This window comes from Sinocyclocheilus grahami, unplaced genomic scaffold, assembly GCF_001515645.1.
Source record: "Sinocyclocheilus grahami isolate Dianchi unplaced genomic scaffold, SAMN03320097.WGS_v1.1 scaffold53.1, whole genome shotgun sequence".
Classification (NCBI taxonomy): domain Eukaryota; kingdom Metazoa; phylum Chordata; class Actinopteri; order Cypriniformes; family Cyprinidae; genus Sinocyclocheilus; species Sinocyclocheilus grahami.
The window spans coordinates 2,094,318-2,115,573 of NW_015505232.1; the positions used below are offsets into that span (position 1 = coordinate 2,094,318).

Below are 21,256 nucleotides of genomic sequence, written 5' to 3' on the forward strand. Positions count from 1 at the left end.
AAACTGAGAGGAAAGCGAAAGGACAATGGAGGATTTGAAAGCCATTTGATGATTAGAAAAAGGTAACTTTAACAAACAGAAATAAGCAGCTGAAGAATTATCGATGTGTCTAAATTATACACTGCACAATGCAAGTTGAGAACCCAATGTAAAAGCAGCAGTGGTCTCGTAGAAACGCAATTTTGTTCTGCTTTACACTTTGTTGTTCACTAGAATGACAAAGTATTTTGAACTTGAACTTTAAAAACTCGCAAAAAGTGGGACAAAAATCAACAAATCAAACGTTAACACAAAGTTATGCCTAAAGATACACAAAAAATAAACTAATATTAATGTATTGGTATTAGGGCTGTGCGATTAATCGAAATTTAATCGAAATCGCGATTTGAGACGTTGCGATTTCCTAATCACAAAGCCTGCGATGTGGACGCGACATTACTCTGTTCCAGAGCATATGCATGACTGCCAGCCTTGAGTTGCAATCTTACTTGCCCTGGGCAAGAGTGAGCACACCTCCGTTCTCCTCAATCAGCACTGCTCTAGCCAACTGCGTAAACACCCACCATTAAAAAAACAAACGGAACGCAGAACGGGACAGAGACAGAGCGGGATTATGGCGTCTACTGGGTCAGATCGATAGTTAGGCAAATTAAAACTAAAGAAAACCGTATGCAACTTAAGCTTCGAAATGACAGACAACGAACAAAAAAGGTAATTTGCAAGAGCTGCGTCACAGCGCATATCAAAAGCTCCCTGATCGGTTCTGTTTTCAGTACTGGAGAATAAAAGATACATTCTTAGATGTTTTTGTTAGTACGTGAACGTTATCTTACACATTTTATCTCCCCAACAGATTAATTTGAAATAAGTTTATAATGCATGCTGGCTATTCCCAATTCAGAAGAGCGCACACACAGCCTGTGTCTGTGAATGCTTCTCATACTCGCTTCTCTCTGCGCCACGCGGCGCGAATCCCGCATCACGGACGAGCTGTTCATGCTTGCACTCACGCAGCCTGTCTCCCAAATACTTCAAATGAATAAATCAGCCTGTGAAATCAATGTAATACTTTAATAATTGACTTAAGAAATACAGTTCTGTGAAATTCAGTAATTAAGTGAATTCTTTAAAAGTAGTTATACCATTATAATCTTGCCTGCTGAAGAAAAAAACAATAGAACCCCTCCCAAAACACAATAACAAATGTAATGGATTTCAGGGTTATAATGGGAATTTGTTTGGTTTTAATGTAAACTATAATGGTGTCTATTTGATGGATTCTATTGGTGGGATGTAATCTGGCAGATGGCAACCAATAGAACAACAGTAATTCCTATTGGAATAATGCCCAAAACAAAAAGGAATTTTGTAATGGTTTAATGGAAACTATAAGAATTTTTGTGATGGGTTCTATAATTTTTTTTCAGCAGGGTAATGATACCCATACTGTGCTGCACATTATTGACAATATTGAACTGAAGCTTGCCTTTGCAAATTTAAAATCGCAGATCAAATCGCAATCGCAATATCTGTCAAAAAAAAAATCGCAATTTGATATTTTCCCCCAAACCGCACAGCCCTAATTGGTATGTCTTTCTTTTCAAACAGTATTAACGTATGATATCAAATGACAATTATTTCAGTAGCTTTTTTACATTTACTTAGTTTTGTAAATTTTCCCATTTCTGAATATTTACTTGATGCTGTTGAAAGATATCTGAAAAAGCACAAGCAGATTTATGCAATTATAATTTATATTTTGTTTCTTTGCTCCATTTGTATTTGTTCTTTTGCTTTTAATTACTTTGTTTTTTCTTATTTATTATTAAAACTTTTTTCAATAATTACTAGAAAAGGCCAAAGACGAACTGTTTCAGGTTGATTGTTAATAAAAAAAAGTGTTAAATAGTACATTAGTGTTGCCTTTGGTAGCAAAACTGTTACTGTGAATCACAACATTTCAAAGCATTGGTATTGTGGTGTGTGCACCGCAGTGTGTGGTGACCACTAAGGTGCACAGAGGTCAGGTAAGGCTGGCATGGACCTCTGGATTACCTGGTACAGCTAGCAAACCAGCTCCCGGTTCTAAGCCCAGAATGTCAACAGGTCTTTCAGCTGTATAAGAGCAGAGAAAGAGAAAATTGGAAATGCTAAAGTGGTCAAGAAGTGCTCGAAAAGGGTGGCATTAAATGCTGAGCATCAGTTTAAACAGAGGACGCAGGCAGACTCAGCAGGGATGCGGAGGTAACTGGTGGGCCTTGATTCATCTTAAAGGGTTAGTTCACCCAAAAATGAAAATTAGGCTGCGTTTTACTCACCCCCGAGGCATCCTAGGTGTATATGACTTTCTTCTTTCAGACGAATCCAGTCAGAGTTATATTAAAAATTGTATTTGATCTTTCAAGCTGTTTAATGCCACTCAGCGGGTGTTGCATTGCTTCAGTCCATAAGAACTTAAATAAACATCTCTCATCCATAAAAGAAAAGTGTCTCACACGGCTCAAGGGGGGTGAACAAAGGCCTTCTGTAGCGAATCGATGCGTTTTTGTAAGAAAAACATCCATTTTCAAAACGTAATAAATCACTTGAATCTAGCTTGCGCTCACACTGTTGTAAACGGAAGCAGTTCCGGCGGAATGACGTACGAGGTCGGCTTTGCGCATGCGCCGCTCAGAGGTGACGCATGCAGAAACGCAGGGGAGAGATCAAAACAAAACAACGGTCAAGAATTAGAAGTACAAAACGAGGATTTGTAAAGAAGAATGTCAGAGGATTTCGATATATAAGCCAAGAGACTGATTTTCCTTTGCTAAAGTAAGGAAACTTTGCTTTCTCTGATTCTGTAAACAAACGTTGGTTTTCATGAGACTCACCGGCGCATGTGCAATGCTGACCTCATACGTCATGCTCCCGGAACTGCTTCTGTGTACAACTGTTGGCGCAAGCTACATTAAAGTGATTATTACGTTTTGAATATGGATATTTTTCTTACAAAAACGCATCGATTCGCTACAGGAGGCCTTTGTTCACCCCCCGGAGCCGTGTGAGACACTTTTTTTTATTGATGGGTTATTTTTATTTAACTTCTTTTTGACAGATGCATGCAACACCCGCTGAGTGGCATTAAACAGCTTGAAAGATCAAAGACAACTTTTAATATAACTCTGACTGGATTTGTCTGAAAGAAGTAAGTCATATACACCTAGGATGCCTCGGGGGTGAGTAAAACACAGCCTAATTTTCATTTTTGGGTGAACTAACCCTTTAATAGGAGTCTCCTGCTGTTTCCTGCAGTTTGACTAGCTCAGATGCACTGAACATGTGCCATCATACAGTGAGGGAGGCCAGGAATGGAACAGAAATAAAGCAAGAGATTGACAGAAAATAAACAGAATATCAATGGCCAAATACAGACAAAAAGAAACCATAATGTCATTATTAAGGAGTATTAGGGTCATCTACAATATATTCGCAATGATTTATATTTGTTAAGTAAATTCAATTCACTAAAATTCATGTAAGAGTGGAACATTAGTTTAAGGATGACGGTACACCTACCAGAGGATGGAGGAGCAGGTTCTGCAGCTTCCAGCCCAGGAATAAGACTCTCAGTAGCGGCAATCAGAGGTTCAACAGGTTCTGCAAATAGCAAAAACACTTTCATTTAAATTCATTTAATTCATTTCTCACACACCCACCAATACATAGTACAACGTGCAGTAAAAACCTTTTGACACTCTCCACACAGACACATTATATATATATATATATGTGTGTGTGTGTGTGTGCGTGCATATATATATATATATATATATATATATATATATATATATATATATATATATATATATATATATATATATATATATATATATATATATATATATATATATATATATATATATATATATATATATATATATATATATATATATATATATATATATATATATATATATATATATATATATATATATATATATATATATATATATATATATATATATATATATATATATATATATATATATATATATATATATATATATATATATATATATATATATATATATATATATATATATATATATATATATATATATATATATATATATATATATATATATATATATATATATATATATATATATATATATATATATATATATATATATATATATATATATATATATATATATATATATATATATATATATATATATATATATATATATATATATATATATATATATATATATATATATATATATATATATATATATATATATATATATATATATATATATATATATATATATATATATATATATATATATATATATATATATATATATATATATATATATATATATATATATATATATATATATATATATATATATATATATATATATATATATATATATATATATATATATATATATATATATATATATATATATATATATATATATATATATATATATATATATATATATATATATATATATATATATATATATATATATATATATATATATATATATATATATATATATATATATATATATATATATATATATATATATATATATATATATATATATATATATATATATATATATATATATATATATATATATATATATATATATATATATATATATATATATATATATATATATATATATATATATATATATATATATATATATATATATATATATATATATATATATATATATATATATATATATATATATATATATATATATATATATATATATATATATATATATATATATATATATATATATATATATATATATATATATATATATATATATATATATATATATATATATATATATATATATATATATATATATATATATATATATATATATATATATATATATATATATATATATATATATATATATATATATATATATATATATATATATATATATATATATATATATATATATATATATATATATATATATATATATATATATATATATATATATATATATATATATATATATATATATATATATATATATATATATATATATATATATATATATATATATATATATATATATATATATATATATATATATATATATATATATATATATATATATATATATATATATATATATATATATATATATATATATATATATATATATATATATATATATATATATATATATATATATATATATATATATATATATATATATATATATATATATATATATATATATATATATATATATATATATATATATATATATATATATATATATATATATATATATATATATATATATATATATATATATATATATATATATATATATATATATATATATATATATATATATATATATATATATATATATATATATATATATATATATATATATATATATATATATATATATATATATATATATATATATATATATATATATATATATATATATATATATATATATATATATATATATATATATATATATATATATATATATATATATATATATATATATATATATATATATATATATATATATATATATATATATATATATATATATATATATATATATATATATATATATATATATATATATATATATATATATATATATATATATATATATATATATATATATATATATATATATATATATATATATATATATATATATATATATATATATATATATATATATATATATATATATATATATATATATATATATATATATATATATATATATATATATATATATATATATATATATATATATATATATATATATATATATATATATATATATATATATATATATATATATATATATATATATATATATATATATATATATATATATATATATATATATATATATATATATATATATATATATATATATATATATATATATATATATATATATATATATATATATATATATATATATATATATATATATATATATATATATATATATATATATATATATATATATATATATATATATATATATATATATATATATATATATATATATATATATATATATATATATATATATATATATATATATATATATATATATATATATATATATATATATATATATATATATATATATATATATATATATATATATATATATATATATATATATATATATATATATATATATATATATATATATATATATATATATATATATATATATATATATATATATATATATATATATATATATATATATATATATATATATATATATATATATATATATATATATATATATATATATATATATATATATATATATATATATATATATATATATATATATATATATATATATATATATATATATATATATATATATATATATATATATATATATATATATATATATATATATATATATATATATATATATATATATATATATATATATATATATATATATATATATATATATATATATATATATATATATATATATATATATATATATATATATATATATATATATATATATATATATATATATATATATATATATATATATATATATATATATATATATATATATATATATATATATATATATATATATATATATATATATATATATATATATATATATATATATATATATATATATATATATATATATATATATATATATATATATATATATATATATATATATATATATATATATATATATATATATATATATATATATATATATATATATATATATATATATATATATATATATATATATATATATATATATATATATATATATATATATATATATATATATATATATATATATATATATATATATATATATATATATATATATATATATATATATATATATATATATATATATATATATATATATATATATATATATATATATATATATATATATATATATATATATATACACACACACATATAGTGTTGGATGTGATAAGATACAGTAGTCTGTGAGAAAGTAAAGTTACCGTCAGCTAACTTGGTGAAGTCTTTGTTGAGCAGGTCCTCAGCTGTAAGTTTGGAGAAATTGTCATCACCAAAGGGATTCCAGGTGGGCTGGTCAGGGGGGCTTTTCAGGCTAGCGGCTGAGGCAGGAGCTTGAAGAACAGAAGTGCTGCCCTGCTGTGCAGGCTGGTACACACTCTGCTGGGAGGACTGGGGAGAGTTGGATGGGGTGGCGCTGGCTGACCTAATTGTGCCCAAATAAAGAAACAAGTGCTCAGACAATAGATATAAGTAGGTTCAAAGCTGACAAAATATTTCTTCTTGGCTAAGTAGGGAGTATAATAGCAGTGTCTCTCTCTACATTTATACATTAGATTTCTCACTTTGACTTGTTAAGGCTGGCCTCTGCTGTGGCCGCCTGCAGCTGCTGAGTGGATTGGCTGACCGGAACACCGAACATAGCGCTGTGAGTGACATCACTCTGAATGCGTCTGTGCCCCGCCTTCTGGGCCGTCCTTGGGGATGAGGGAGGAGTTTGGGAAAGGCCAGGGGCCACAGGCTGAGGAAAAGACAGCAGGATAAGCAAGAACTCTTTAAATACAGAGAATTTAGAATGGAACATAAAATTTCAATTTAGATGCAGTGAAATGGCATGAATAAAAAAAAAAAACATAAAAAACCAAAGGTGAATACAGATAAGAAATAAATATTAAAAATGGATACATCATTTCCAGCATGAACTTTTTTCTATAAAAATTTTTCAAAATTGTTGTCAGTCGCTTGGTTGTTTGTGGTAACAAAAAAAAGTTTTTTTTATAAACTCCAAAATCACATACTCACATGTAGTATTAGCTACATTACTGTTCAAAAGTTTGGGGTTATTTATATACAATAATAAATGCTGTTCTGAAGTATCATTTGACGTTGAAGACTGAAGTAACGGCTGCTACAAATTCAGCTTTGCCACCTCACGAATAAATTGTTTTAAAATAATTGTCCTTTTAAACTGCAATATTTCACAATATAACTATTTTAACTATATTTTTTGATCAAGAACATGCTGCCACATTGAGCCTAAGAGAATTCTTTCAAAAAAAAAAAAAACCGTAGTGTATACAGTGAATAGTAAATATATGGAAAAATAGTAGTGTGTAAACAGTAAATTATTTATTTTGTCCCTCTTTCTGATGCTAAAGTCATTTCCATGTCAACTGATCTAAATATACGGGATATTTACTACACTATCTAAACAATTGGATTCCATCACTTCATCATCTGAACTGACAAACACTTCAGAATGTGGTGTAAACGAAGCCTAGAAACCATAAAATAAACAACACTTCAGCAAATCAAAATTGAAAGCATACAATTCTAATTATTTTAACAAAAACATTGTCCGTCACAATTTTTAGACAATCTTCAGAGCAAATAAACCAAAATGAGCAAACATCCGTCACACAATCAAAACCATCTACAATGATCCAAAATAAACCAAGGATGGATAGATGGAGGCAACACAATGGATGACGAGGCGCAGCCCCTTCATGAGGTGCATCATTAGTGAAAGTGAGGCTGCCAGCTCTTTGAATCAAACGGGACAGAGCAGCATGCACATGATGGAGGTGATTACCATCTCCTCTGCCTTCTCTGGGCTGATTTGGGATTGAGGCACTGGCTGCTGGACAGTGGGTGGCACTGCTGCAGGCTCAGCCTGTACTGGAGGTGGGGCACCAGGTGGCTGAGTGACAGTGGGCTGGACGGGCAACGGCTGCTGCAGAGCCACAGATGCCTGCTTACGACGGGCGCTCCGTGCAGGCGCGGTGGGCGGGGCGGGGCTGGATGGAGGAGGAGTGGTTACTGCTTTCTGAGGGGCGGGGCTGCCAGCTGCAACTGGAACACCCCCTCCTGCGACTGCAGTCGCAGCTGTGACGGTGATGGGCTGCACGGGCTGTCACACAGACAACTATACTATGATGTGAACCATAAATGTGACCTTTACATATCACTGTTACTTTAGTTTAATAAATGCAATCTACAGGCTGGAACAGAAATTGAAATTAGTTCAAATAAAGTGACACCCAGACTTGAAAAAAGATTGGCATTAATTAAATTTAACAAAGTTCAATTAGAACAGCGTTACATTGCTTTTATGCCATTTTATCTTCCTAGTTAACCAAAATTCTTGCAACTTCTTCTTATCCTAAAATACTTCCTGCTCTGTAATAGACTATAAAATTAAAAAGAGCTGAGCATTGTAGGTTTTTATTTGTGCAGTCAAAGTAAAGAGACTTACCGTTTGCTGCTGAGGGGCCAGAGGCGCCTGGGCTTTCTTAGACTGTAATGCTGCAGCCGGCTGAGCCAAGTTCATGCTGACAGCTAAGAAACACACATAGAACAATTGTGTATTTTAAAAATTATTTATTTTGAATGAATAATAATATCTCATAAGAGAAATCAGTCAAACTTATTAAGACAGGCAATTTAAAAAAAACTATTAGGGCTGTCACTAACGATTATTTTCATGAACAAGTAATTGGCCAACTATTCTGACGATTAATCGAGGAATCAGATAATTATATATATTTTAAATAATTAATAAAAATATACCTAAACGAACAATAGCCTTTAAAATGACTTAAAATGCATATATAATAGCAATGAGGCAATACTAATTGGTTCAAATAAAGTATCAAAAGCAAGTAATCATATGGTTTTATTGAACAAAACTGTTAAAATGCATAATGTATTATAAACAAAAGAAACGAAAGTACATTATGCATTATAACAATTGCCTGCAGAGGGCGCCTGATGGCCTGACAATTGTTTTTACACTTTACTGCCCAATCTAATCCTTGTTTAATATTATCTAAACATTTAATTCAAATATTCACTTAAACTTTATATTTGCCCTTTACTTCTCAACAAAAATTTGAGGGAATGAGGGTGAGCTTTTCTCTTGAAATTGCGATGAACAGTTAGCATATCGAGAAAGATATTGATGTATTCTCCTGTGTTTGTGTAGGTTTAAAAATTATGTACCACACAAATCTGATGAAATGGCGCACATTGCATTCCCAGATGAGTTTTATAATAAACCCAAACTCTGCAACATGCAGAGATTGAGTCTGAGATGCTCCACACATGTAAATGATAACAGTTCGTGTGGAGCAGCATTTACTGTGAACTAGGGCTGCAACAATGCAATATTTACATTTAATATTTATAATAAGAATTTTATATTTACTATAAATCTGTAAATAACATGTTAATAATGTTAAAATGTTACTAATTTTGTTAAAGACGTACATTTAACAAGTTCAGAAACAAACAAAACAGCTATGACGTTTCAGTTCTGCTATTGGTTCAGAGATGGCATACTGTAGCTGTAAGCTTATTTTATGCTCACATACATGTAAGTGTTGAAGAACAGTTCATAATATTGATACCTATCGGCTGGGCAGCCCCAGCAGGCAGGTTGGCTCTCTTGCGTGGGGTCAGGGCAGCAGGCTGGATGGGCAAGATGCCCCCTAGTGCCTGGGACTGGGATTGTGCGGCTTTGGGCCGCTGGCGTGGGGTGATGGAGGTTTCAGTGGTGGGAATGGGGTCTGTAAGTCTTCGGGACAAAACATGGAGACACAAATTTCAGGTTAAATTTACCAACCACAGAGTACTATGGAGTCTCTGGACAAATACCTCGCCTTGGTCTGTGTTTGGCTCTTCTTTGTGGCTGCTTCGCTCGCTCGGATTGGCTCAGGAAGCTTAGCAGGAATGGGAGAATTCTGGGGGTACACATTTCAGATTAGTCTTGTTTTTATGATTTCAGGCATTCCTACAGACTGACACACACAAGCACCCAATCCAACAACTGATCCCAGAAGTAAAAGCACTGACCCAACAACAGGCTGAGAGTGACCGCAGAGGAGAGGAAGGAAAGCGACTAACCTTGACGTTTTGGACAGGGCAGTCCCGTCTGGCCAGTTTGAAAGCAAAGTAGGACACCTGATAAATGTCAGGCCTCTTATCAGGGTCCGGTTCCAGCATGTACCCTGACAAAATCACCACCACAGAGAGAAGGAGAGAGGAGGGAGAGCAGGAGAAACAGAGATTGAGTGTCACCACGTGACAGACAGAAGAAGGGCAGAGCAGATGATTGGTATTTAGTGTTTAGAGTGTTTACTGATATAAAGAAGTTGAAGGAATAGTTCATCCAAAAATGAGTCTTAATTGCTTAACCTAAACTTGTTCGAAAACCATTTGCACTTTCATGAAACAGCGTATCCAAATGGCTGCAATATAACAAAGAGTGAAAAATTTAAGGGGGTCTGAATACTTTCCGTACCCACTGTATATATTAGGGCTTGGCAAGTTAACGTTAAAGCTCCGAATACACATACAGACAAACCATGTGTCAACAGGAGGGGTGGGATGTTGATCAGTACTGGCTTGGGATGTATTGTGAAGTTGTAACGCATTGTGAGTTGATTTAATTGTTACATCCCTACTCTGCATGTTTATTTGCCTCTTGTCTTGTGATGAATGGCTAAGTCACTTTGGATAAAAGTGTCTGCTAAATTAATAAATGTAACTACAACACTGAATCCCTGACAAAAATCAAGAAATATCTGAAAACACAAAAAAAAGCTTGTACTGTTATAAACAAGGTCTGAATCTTTGCATTATTTTCACTTCTCGCGTTTATTGCCTCTTCTTGATGAATCGCTTGTTGTATTCCTCATTTTAAGTTGATTTGGATAAAACATTTGCTAAATTAGTAAATGTAACCGTAAACGTATGATACTCCAATAAAGCTCTAAAATGGACTTCAAAAATTGTATAGACCATTATAATGAAGTGCTGACACCATTTAAAGCCATTGTTGTCATCAATGTTTGTTATTCGACAGGTACAAGAAGAGAAGATACTGAAGATATTTTACTGTTCCTAACATAAAACTACTTCATAATTTCAGAAGACTATAAATATAGCACACAACTAATTGACAGTGATTGCTTTGACATTTTAGATGGCACAAGTAATCTAATTTCATAACGAGTCACCTTTGCTTTCATTAATGACAAGGATTTTCAAGGATTTCAATTTTGTGTTCAATGGAGGAAAGAAATTACATGAGGGTGCATAAACTACTAAAAATTTCACTTCTGGCTGAACTATAACATTCAAGTGAGACCCACAGCCATACTGAGCCAGCGGTGAGACAGAGACAGAAACCTAGTGTGAGACATGAGCAGAGAGAGGCAAATACTTACGGATGAGACGGTGCATGTCCTGTGAGTAACGAGAATTGTCTGGAATAGTGAAGTTGCCATCACAGATGGCCACCTGACTCTCGCCGAAGGGCAATGTGAAAAAACAGAGTTTATAAAGCAGACAGCCCATTGCCTGAAAGAAAGAAAAAAAAAGTCATTACACAGTATGGGGGAAAATACTTTTGATTGAGGCCTTTATACAATATAATAACCTTGAATAAAGATAATGAAACATTATTACTACCAATTTTATATCAGACTAGTCTAGCTTTGAAAGACTTTAAAAATACATTCAAAGGCAATTCATAAAGACCAGAATACTCTTGTTGTATACTTTAAGAGACATATTCTAACTTTCAGTAGAATTTTATTATTTCAAGTTTATGGTACTCAAAACATTGTAATTTTGTTCCTCTCTGACTTTTACACTTGCATTATCCAAATGCTCAAAAATAAAGCATCAAGTACTATCCCTTCCACATAAATTGGAGCTTCTGTTCTAACCAACCACAACATATCCAAAGCGGCTTACAAATGAGGAGAACAATAGAAGCAATCAGTATACAAGTGCTGTGACAAGTCTCTTGTTAGTCTAGCACAGTACACATAGCTAGTTTTTTTTTGAGTTCTGCCGAATGTTCAGCAGCTCATCCCTGGTAAAACTGATCGTGTTTGAGAAACAAAAAACAGGAAAAACTAACAAAAACAGTACAAACACTGGAGAGCCAAACACTGCGGCTGCCGTCTGCGGCGCCATCTTAGTATCCAAAAGGTACTATTTTAGGTATATTGGTGCAGCGCCAGTTGTTGTCTTGTAGGCAAACATCAGTACCTTGAATTTGATGCGAGCAGCTACTGGTAGCCAGTGTAAACTGATGAAGAGAGGTGTAACGTGAGCTTTTTCTGGCTCGTTAACAACAATGAAAAGCAGAGACATTTTGTCAGTCACCTGGCTTCTATTTACACTGTGCATCCATTCCTCACCCACTGTGTAAAGCCTCATCGGTACATACAATATGATACCAAAAGTTGACTACACACTTACTTGTTAAATACAAAGTCTGGTCAATTTGTAATTTCTTCTGGAATGCTGACATTATTATAACCAGTAGCCTAGTAGCCATTCAGGTGTTGATTTAGATTCAAAACTGGGATGAAAAAGCCACTGACTTCTGACTGACTGCTTTTATATCTTTGATATCTTTTCTTACCCAGATATCTGCTTTAGTGGTGATGATTTTGCCGTTGTACAGATTCACCATTTCAGGAGCGCGATAGGACAGTGTTGTGTACCTAAACAAAACAGACATTTTTATAAAACAATGTATTGTAACTAGTGTTATTTAAAAAAAAAAAAATTTTAAACGCATGATATATCTGTGACCATAATTGAATTGTTCAATGTAGTTTTTTTGTTGTTTTTAAATTAATGACAGTATAATGTCGGCTGTATTGGAAGCAGACAATACAATATATTCTATGCCAGTTTTTTTAATGTGTTAAACATTATTTACATTGATTAGTTTACTAAACACTTTTATCAAAAGCAAGTGCACATCACAAGCAATTTGTCAACTTCCAATAGTTAATAAGAAACGTCAATAAATTAAAATTTCTAAATTCTAGGTTAAATAGTACAGTAAAACAGGAGTGACTGAACTTACAAAAATAACTAAAGTAAAATGCTGTTATAAACAGTGCCAATCTGAAATTTTTCAAGGGAGAATGATATGTACCATCATATCTATCATGTGTTTTGTTGAAAATTAGACTTGTCCAAACATACACTACTGTTCAAAAGGTTAGGGTTAGTCAAATTTATTTAATATATTTTTGAAAGTAGTATCTTATGCTCCCAAAAAAAACAGTAATATTGTGAAATATTATTTAATTTATTTAAATAAATGTTTTAATACTATGTAAAGACGTAATGGCATGAAAATTTCTTATCACGAATATAGTGACCAAAATAATCACAGTTACCATTATTATCATGTTATTGTGCTGGAAATGTTCAAAAAGTACTGACACATAAATCTATTAACCAAGTTTTGTATTTAAAATCAACAAAAAAAAATGAAAAATGGCTAACTAAAAATGGCATAAACACTTAAACAATAACATTACCAATGATGTCCAAATTTTAAATGACAACATGACTGACAACAGTTTATCTAATAGCATGTACAAAATGTTCAAATAAAGCTTTGAAAAAGTTTCATAAAATGGTAAACCTCACTTTTCAGCCCTAAAAATAAAAAAGGGGTATAATTAAAAAAAACAGTAATATTGTGAAATATTATTTAATTTATTTAAATAAATGTTTTAATACTATGTAAAGACGTAATGGCATGAAAATTTCTTATCACGAATATAGTGACCAAAATAATCACAGTTACCATTATTATCATGTTATTGTGCTGGAAATGTTCAAAAAGTACTGACACATAAATCTATTAACCAAGTTTTGTATTTAAAATCAACAAAAAAAAATGAAAAATGGCTAACTAAAAATGGCATAAACACTTAAACAATAACATTACCAATGATGTCCAAATTTTAAATGACAACATGACTGACAACAGTTTATCTAATAGCATGTACAAAATGTTCAAATAAAGCTTTGAAAAAGTTTCATAAAATGGTAAACCTCACTTTTCAGCCCTAAAAATAAAAAAGGGGTATAATTATATATATAATATATATAAATATATATATACAAATATATAATTATATGTATTTTATCTGCTCCATAATTAAATCTTTATACCTTATCCGAATTGTTTAAATGTGTAGAATCCACATAAGTTTGTTTTTTGTCAACCGGATCAAAGTTTACAGCAGGGCATGCAAATTCGGTCCATTTTTTGGCCCCCCAAAAAATTGCACACAGGTTGAATGTAAATATAACTCTCTTTAAATCCACTCTCTGACACTAGGTGGCGCTTATGGAATAGCAGAATTACAGCTGTTTTCTTAACCTCCGTGGACAAAGCAGCATTGCAATTAAGAACACTAACTTGGAGTGAAGATGAAAACAAAATGCCATAGCATCTTTTCTGAAGACAGTCAGAACCTTCAGAGGTACATTCATATAATTAATTCATTTATATATTAATTTGTATAATTCCCTTAGCACTCTTTAAAACCTCCCAGCTTTTCCGTCATGTTTTCACACAAAACGAAACTACGCTGCATGCTGTGCTCGTGTGACTGTTACTCAAGACTGTGCTTTATGCTGGACAGTATTTATTTATCCTCAGTTGTTCAAATCGCAGTTATCGAATATGGTTTTAATGCTAATTAAAATATATGGAACGGTAATACTAACCGTGGAGAATTTTATCATGAGTTATCATCAAACTTATTTGAAATTGATTAAAACGGTTCATTTTATGAGCAAAATCTCTTCTGACAGACTGCCACTGGTTCTAAAATTATTTCAATTTCACAGAAATCGGCTGATTGGAAAGAATTACTTTTTAATTTCGTCCTCCACCACAGTCACTCCTTCACTCTGGGGGTTCTGGAACTTCATGGTGGCGCTGCCAAAATCACACAGAACATAGTGTCCTCGGTCATGAAGGAGAATATTTTCCACCTGCAAAGAGAGACAGGTATTACAGGTGATATTTAAAAAAAAAACTAATTACACTCTGGTACAACACTCATCTTAAGCTAATGAAATAACTAGTGGTCGACCGATATATCGGCCGATAAGTTTTTCTGTTTGGCCGATGCTTTCGAGGCGGGACTTTTATTTTGACGGCACACCGGATGGCAGCTTGTTCGCTGTCATCCTTAACAGTTCTGTCTAATACGGAGAGAAGTCTGTCTAATAATCCAGTAGAACTTTTAAACAAAGGAATTAAAATGTATACAAAAAGTATTATAACGATTGCTTTTATATTATTAGTAACAGAAAGGCTAACATTATAATACTTTCTCGATTGCCGTCAGCATTCAGCAAATACGCATTTACATAATTTAAACAAATCTTTGAATGGCTAATGAAAATTTAATTTCACAAACCTTGCAAACTTAGTCGAATCTTGTTGTGAGATCTTGTGAAGTGTGCATGCGACCTGCATGATATCGGTCCGTGCAAATTGAGTGCTTTAAACATTAAATTTGTGATTTCAAATTATGCTGCGCTTTATGCATTTGCCCACTGTCATATTCATGTAATTTTCATTGTGTGCTGTATGTAAAATGAGTGTTACCTTGGCTTTATTTGAAAAAATATGATTCCCAATGCACACAAACTTCCCAGAATACTGAGTGCTCAGTTGGTTACAGTTTACTTCATTTTTAATTATATTTTAATTAATTATTTATTTATGGAAAATACTTTGTGATCTGAAGTGTTTATTTTACTAATTTATTTTTTAATCCATTTTCAAATGATTTCAAATTTCTTAAATAAAATAAATACAATTATATTGGCTTTATATCGGCCACCCTGCTTTCCAAGATATCGGCAGTCAAAAAACCAATATCGGTCAACCACTAGAAATAACCCATTTGAGAAAAAGCACAAGGAGTGCAGTACGGCCTGCTAATCAAGTGTTTGCTCTGAAGTGGTTTTTACCATGGTAACAGTCAGTCACAAATGGCTATTAACTATAATTAATTCCATCAATGACTCAAACTGAAATATTCACTCACACAAGTGTTGCTAGTATGAGAAGTTAAAAAGGAAGGGGAAGAGCAGAGAAAAAGCTGAAAATAAAGTAACCTTGAGATCTCGGTGGATTATGGGAGTTTTGTACTGGTGCAGACGTGCCACAGCTTCACAAGTGTCACAGAAGATCTGGAGCGCTTCCTGTTCACTGAAGCCCGTCTGCAAACGCTGGTTCATTAGGTTCACCACTTGACCACCTGCGCACAAACAAATGTAGGGATGGTAAACGTTACATGTTGGTCTATTTTGCTTTCAACATGTCTTTTAGTAGGAAGAAAACAGCCAAATACCCATTTAAGTGTTTATTTTATTACACTTTGTCTATTTGCATCTGGGTTTTTTGTATTGTCAGAAATCTCCACATCAGCAGCACCATTTTATTTCTATCACATACAATTCACCTGATTTATACAATATTTTATTCCTAAAAACACTATATTTTCTCTCGCTGGCTTTCGACAGTATTTTCTAATATATGGAGTGATAAAAAGTAGAGCCCGACCGATATGGTTTTTTTGGGGCCGATATCGATATTAGGGAGTTTAAAAAAAGGCTGATGCCGATATTCTTTGTGTATATTATAGTACAGTACCAGTCAAAAGTTTGGACACTTTCCCATTCGTGTGTCCAAACATTTGACTGGTACTATATACAGAATACAGTATATGCATAAACAGAATATATATACATCTTTAGTCTTTGCAACTTCAGGGATCTTATCTATGCACAATCAGCTTGTAACACTCCAAAGAGAAAGGAAAACTTGAAATCGCATCATATGACCCCTTTAAAGCGTTTCATCCAGGTCGCCAGTAGCAAACAATGGAGCGCGCTCTGCTGGACAAACTAAGTAATTACACCATTTCAAGCATTTTATCTGCATTATAACATCATATCCGACGATAATATCGGCAAAACGATATATCGGTCGGGCTCTAATAAAAAGAGATCTAAAAACCCCTTTATAAAAACCTGTAACTCTAATATGCCAACAAAAGGACTTTTCTTTTCTAAAAATGTACTGAAATGTGCATATTTAATTAGATAATGCCTGAATTTCATATCTAAACAATTTCACAAAACAATGGTCTTGAGCTGTAATCAAAAATTAATTAACATTTTAACCCTTTTAACCTGTGATGTCTTGCCTTATCAGAAACAAAAGCAGCATAACATTTGATGCATTACACAATAATTTAATCCACCTGACCACCTTAAACCTTTAATTTTTTGACAATTTATTGGTATCAGAAATCAGATAATTAAAATGAGTCCTATTCTGATTCAATTTAAATCTCAAATTTTTCTAAAATTACTTACTTTGAATGTTACACTAAATAAAGTAACAAATTTTATCGATAATATCGGCAAAACGATATATCGGTCGGGCTCTAATAAAAAGAGATCTAAAAACCCCTTTATAAAAACCTGTAACTCTAATATGCCAACAAAAGGACTTTTCTTTTCTAAAAATGTACTGAAATGTGCATATTTAATTAGATAATGCCTGAATTTCATATCTAAACAATTTCACAAAACAATGGTCTTGAGCTGTAATCAAAAATTAATTAACATTTTAACCCTTTTAACCTGTGATGTCTTGCCTTATCAGAAACAAAAGCAGCATAACATTTGATGTATTACACAATAATTTAATCCACCTGACCACCTTAAACCTTTCATTTTTTGACAATTTATTGGTATCAGAAATCAGATAATTAAAATGAGTCCTATTCTGATTCAATTTAAATCTCAAATTTTTCTATACATTGTAAGGGTCAAAATCATCGATTTTTCTTTTATTCCAAAAATCATTAGGATATTAAATAAAGATCATGTTCCATGAAGATATTTTGTAAATTTCCTACCAGAAATATATCAAAACTTCATTTTTGACTAGTAATATGGCTTTGCTAGGGACTTAATTTGGACAACTTTAGGCAATTTTCTCAATATTTAGATTTTTTGCACCCTCAGATTCCAGATTTTCAAATAGTTGTATCTCGGCCAAATATTGTCCTATCCTAACAATCCTACGGAGCCCCTAAAGGGACACGGTGGAGGAAAAAATTTAGGGTGAGGGGAAAAAATTCGGGGTGGGAGGAAAAAATATTTTTCAAATGTTTTGCATCCTATCGCAAAACTTTTGCGTTCCCTCAAGAAACTTTGCATTCCCTCGCAAAACCAGTTGAGTTCGGACAAACTCTTTCTGTTTACGTTACAGCTTGCAGTGGTTCATAAAGCTCTGTATGTTCACAATGGAGCGGTTCATGGAGTTTTATTTTGAACTTGGACTCAAGTATAAAGAAATACAGTCAGTGCATAGTTCAAGGCATGGTTTTGGGACATTCTAAAACGCTTAATGTGGCTTAATGTTTTAAAACAGTGACATTGGAGGACCAAATTCGATAATAATATATACTGATAAAACTATTAGGCTAATATTAACAACCTTATTAATAATATTACTATTAATAAAGCAGAATAGCCTAGAATATGAATGCAACACCCTGCACGTTAAGCTTTTTCTCCCCCATAGAAAACACTCAAGATAGGCTAAAGAACGAAGACGGTGATTTAAAAATACCAAATCTGTTTACAGTTTATATTACGCAGAGAAAAGCAGGTGAGCCCAGAACGGAACTTGCAGTTTCACGTGTTTTCTCCCCCGTAGACAAAAAATTATTTTAAAAAGACTTAGAAGGTTGCTTTTCTGTGCATAGTGTATATTTTTTATAAAATATAAAACTTGGGCTTTTTATCATTGGTTTTTATATTAAGCCACGTTAAGCGCGCTATGGGGGAGAAAACGTTAATTGTTAACATTAATTGCTTTTGTTAATTTTTATAATAAATAAAAAGAAAACAAATAGATAGAATACAAAAAGATTAGAAACGCTAGTGTTATTATTTTTTTTTAAAGAAAACAAGCAGTTAGTAAATGAATAGAGTGCAAGTCTAAAAGGGACACACTTTTTTTTTAGGAATAGAATTAGAGTAGAGAGTGCTAAAGTAGCCAGCAATTATGCCAATTTGCCTTTAATTGACTCCCTAACGAGCATGTTTAGTCTGAATCAATTTCTTGTGAATATCAATACCACGTGATGGTTGCTCCCTGTGAAAGCGCATTCAATACATCCAAAGGCTTGACCTTTTGTGAGCACTCGAAGCTCAAAGAATCAATCATCTATTGGGGCTTTACAATAACATCTTGCACAAAATGAACTAATAAAGACATATTGAAAGCATTTCAGATGAAGAGACAGGAAAACGTTTTTGAACGCACAAACCAGTCAGGTTTAGTCCTTTGTGTAGGTGCTGTTAGGAAATGACATAGCAATTTGATAAATGAAAAGCTTTCTCAAGGTATAACAAGACTAGGAGAAAAGATCATGTCAGGCTACCATGAAGGACTGAAATCTATCTAAAGGGTGCCCTCAGGTGGATGTATTGCATAAATACAGCATAAATCCTGCGCAAGTGGAGATTAGGGATATGAAGACATTTTCCCAAGGATTAATAAGCTTGAGACAACATCATACTGATTACAATAAAAGTTATTTGTCAGTGATGTTTAGGATCTGTTGCTCACGCTTTGATTTTTTAAATTTGATCTTTACATCCTTCCCTTTCTTTGAACAAAAGAAATGTTTGAAAATGGTGGATTCATTATTTTTCTTACAACAATAAAACTACACAATATTATATTAAATACAGAACTTTTATTAACCTAAATAAAATGGGTGACATATGGAGCTCTGCACACGACAAAGTCCATTATTATTTTTGACGAAAAACACAACAATAAAATAAACAAGGACAAACTAGGGTTGTGCAATTAATCGCATGCGATTGTCAAGCGCATCTCGTCAGTAAAGCCGGTTCCGTGATTAGTAGTAAATCACCATCACCTGCTTTCAGATGGAGCGGCATTTAATACACAGAGCCATAGTTCACTGACAAGCTAGGCAATATCGCGTTCATAATAGGGCTGTGCGATATGGACAAAAAAAACCTATCGTGATTTCTTTGATCAATTTTGCGATTTCGATTTTAATCACGATTTTGACACACACAGACATGCTTTACAGTCATTAATGCATTCAGTGTGAATTTGAAACATATTTCCAAAAGAAAACCAATTAGAGCTTTATCAAAAAGCTGTAACATGTCTCTAGAACAGACATAAGGCAAAATAATCACTAAGTAAAGGTGTAACAAAATGTCTCTAGAATAGACATAAGGCAGCAAAAAAAT

General features: G+C 30.6%; 1 protein-coding gene across 1 annotated transcript in view; it reads right to left on the minus strand.

Annotated features, from left to right (window-relative positions):
• The window catches only part of aak1b (AP2 associated kinase 1b), a 50,043-nt gene that overhangs the window by 13,082 nt on the left and 15,705 nt on the right, over positions 1-21,256 (minus strand). The window contains exons 5-17 of the mRNA XM_016269598.1: positions 17,054-17,196; positions 15,795-15,916; positions 13,527-13,608; positions 12,316-12,448; positions 10,991-11,094; positions 10,742-10,827; positions 10,495-10,661; positions 9,342-9,424; positions 8,679-8,996; positions 7,432-7,607; positions 7,072-7,292; positions 3,559-3,639; positions 2,056-2,115 (exon numbers count right to left, since the gene is read on the minus strand). Of these exons, the coding sequence (XP_016125084.1) occupies positions 2,056-2,115; positions 3,559-3,639; positions 7,072-7,292; positions 7,432-7,607; positions 8,679-8,996; positions 9,342-9,424; positions 10,495-10,661; positions 10,742-10,827; positions 10,991-11,094; positions 12,316-12,448; positions 13,527-13,608; positions 15,795-15,916; positions 17,054-17,196 (1,776 nt within the window). The remainder of the gene's footprint in view (positions 1-2,055; positions 2,116-3,558; positions 3,640-7,071; positions 7,293-7,431; positions 7,608-8,678; positions 8,997-9,341; positions 9,425-10,494; positions 10,662-10,741; positions 10,828-10,990; positions 11,095-12,315; positions 12,449-13,526; positions 13,609-15,794; positions 15,917-17,053; positions 17,197-21,256) is intronic.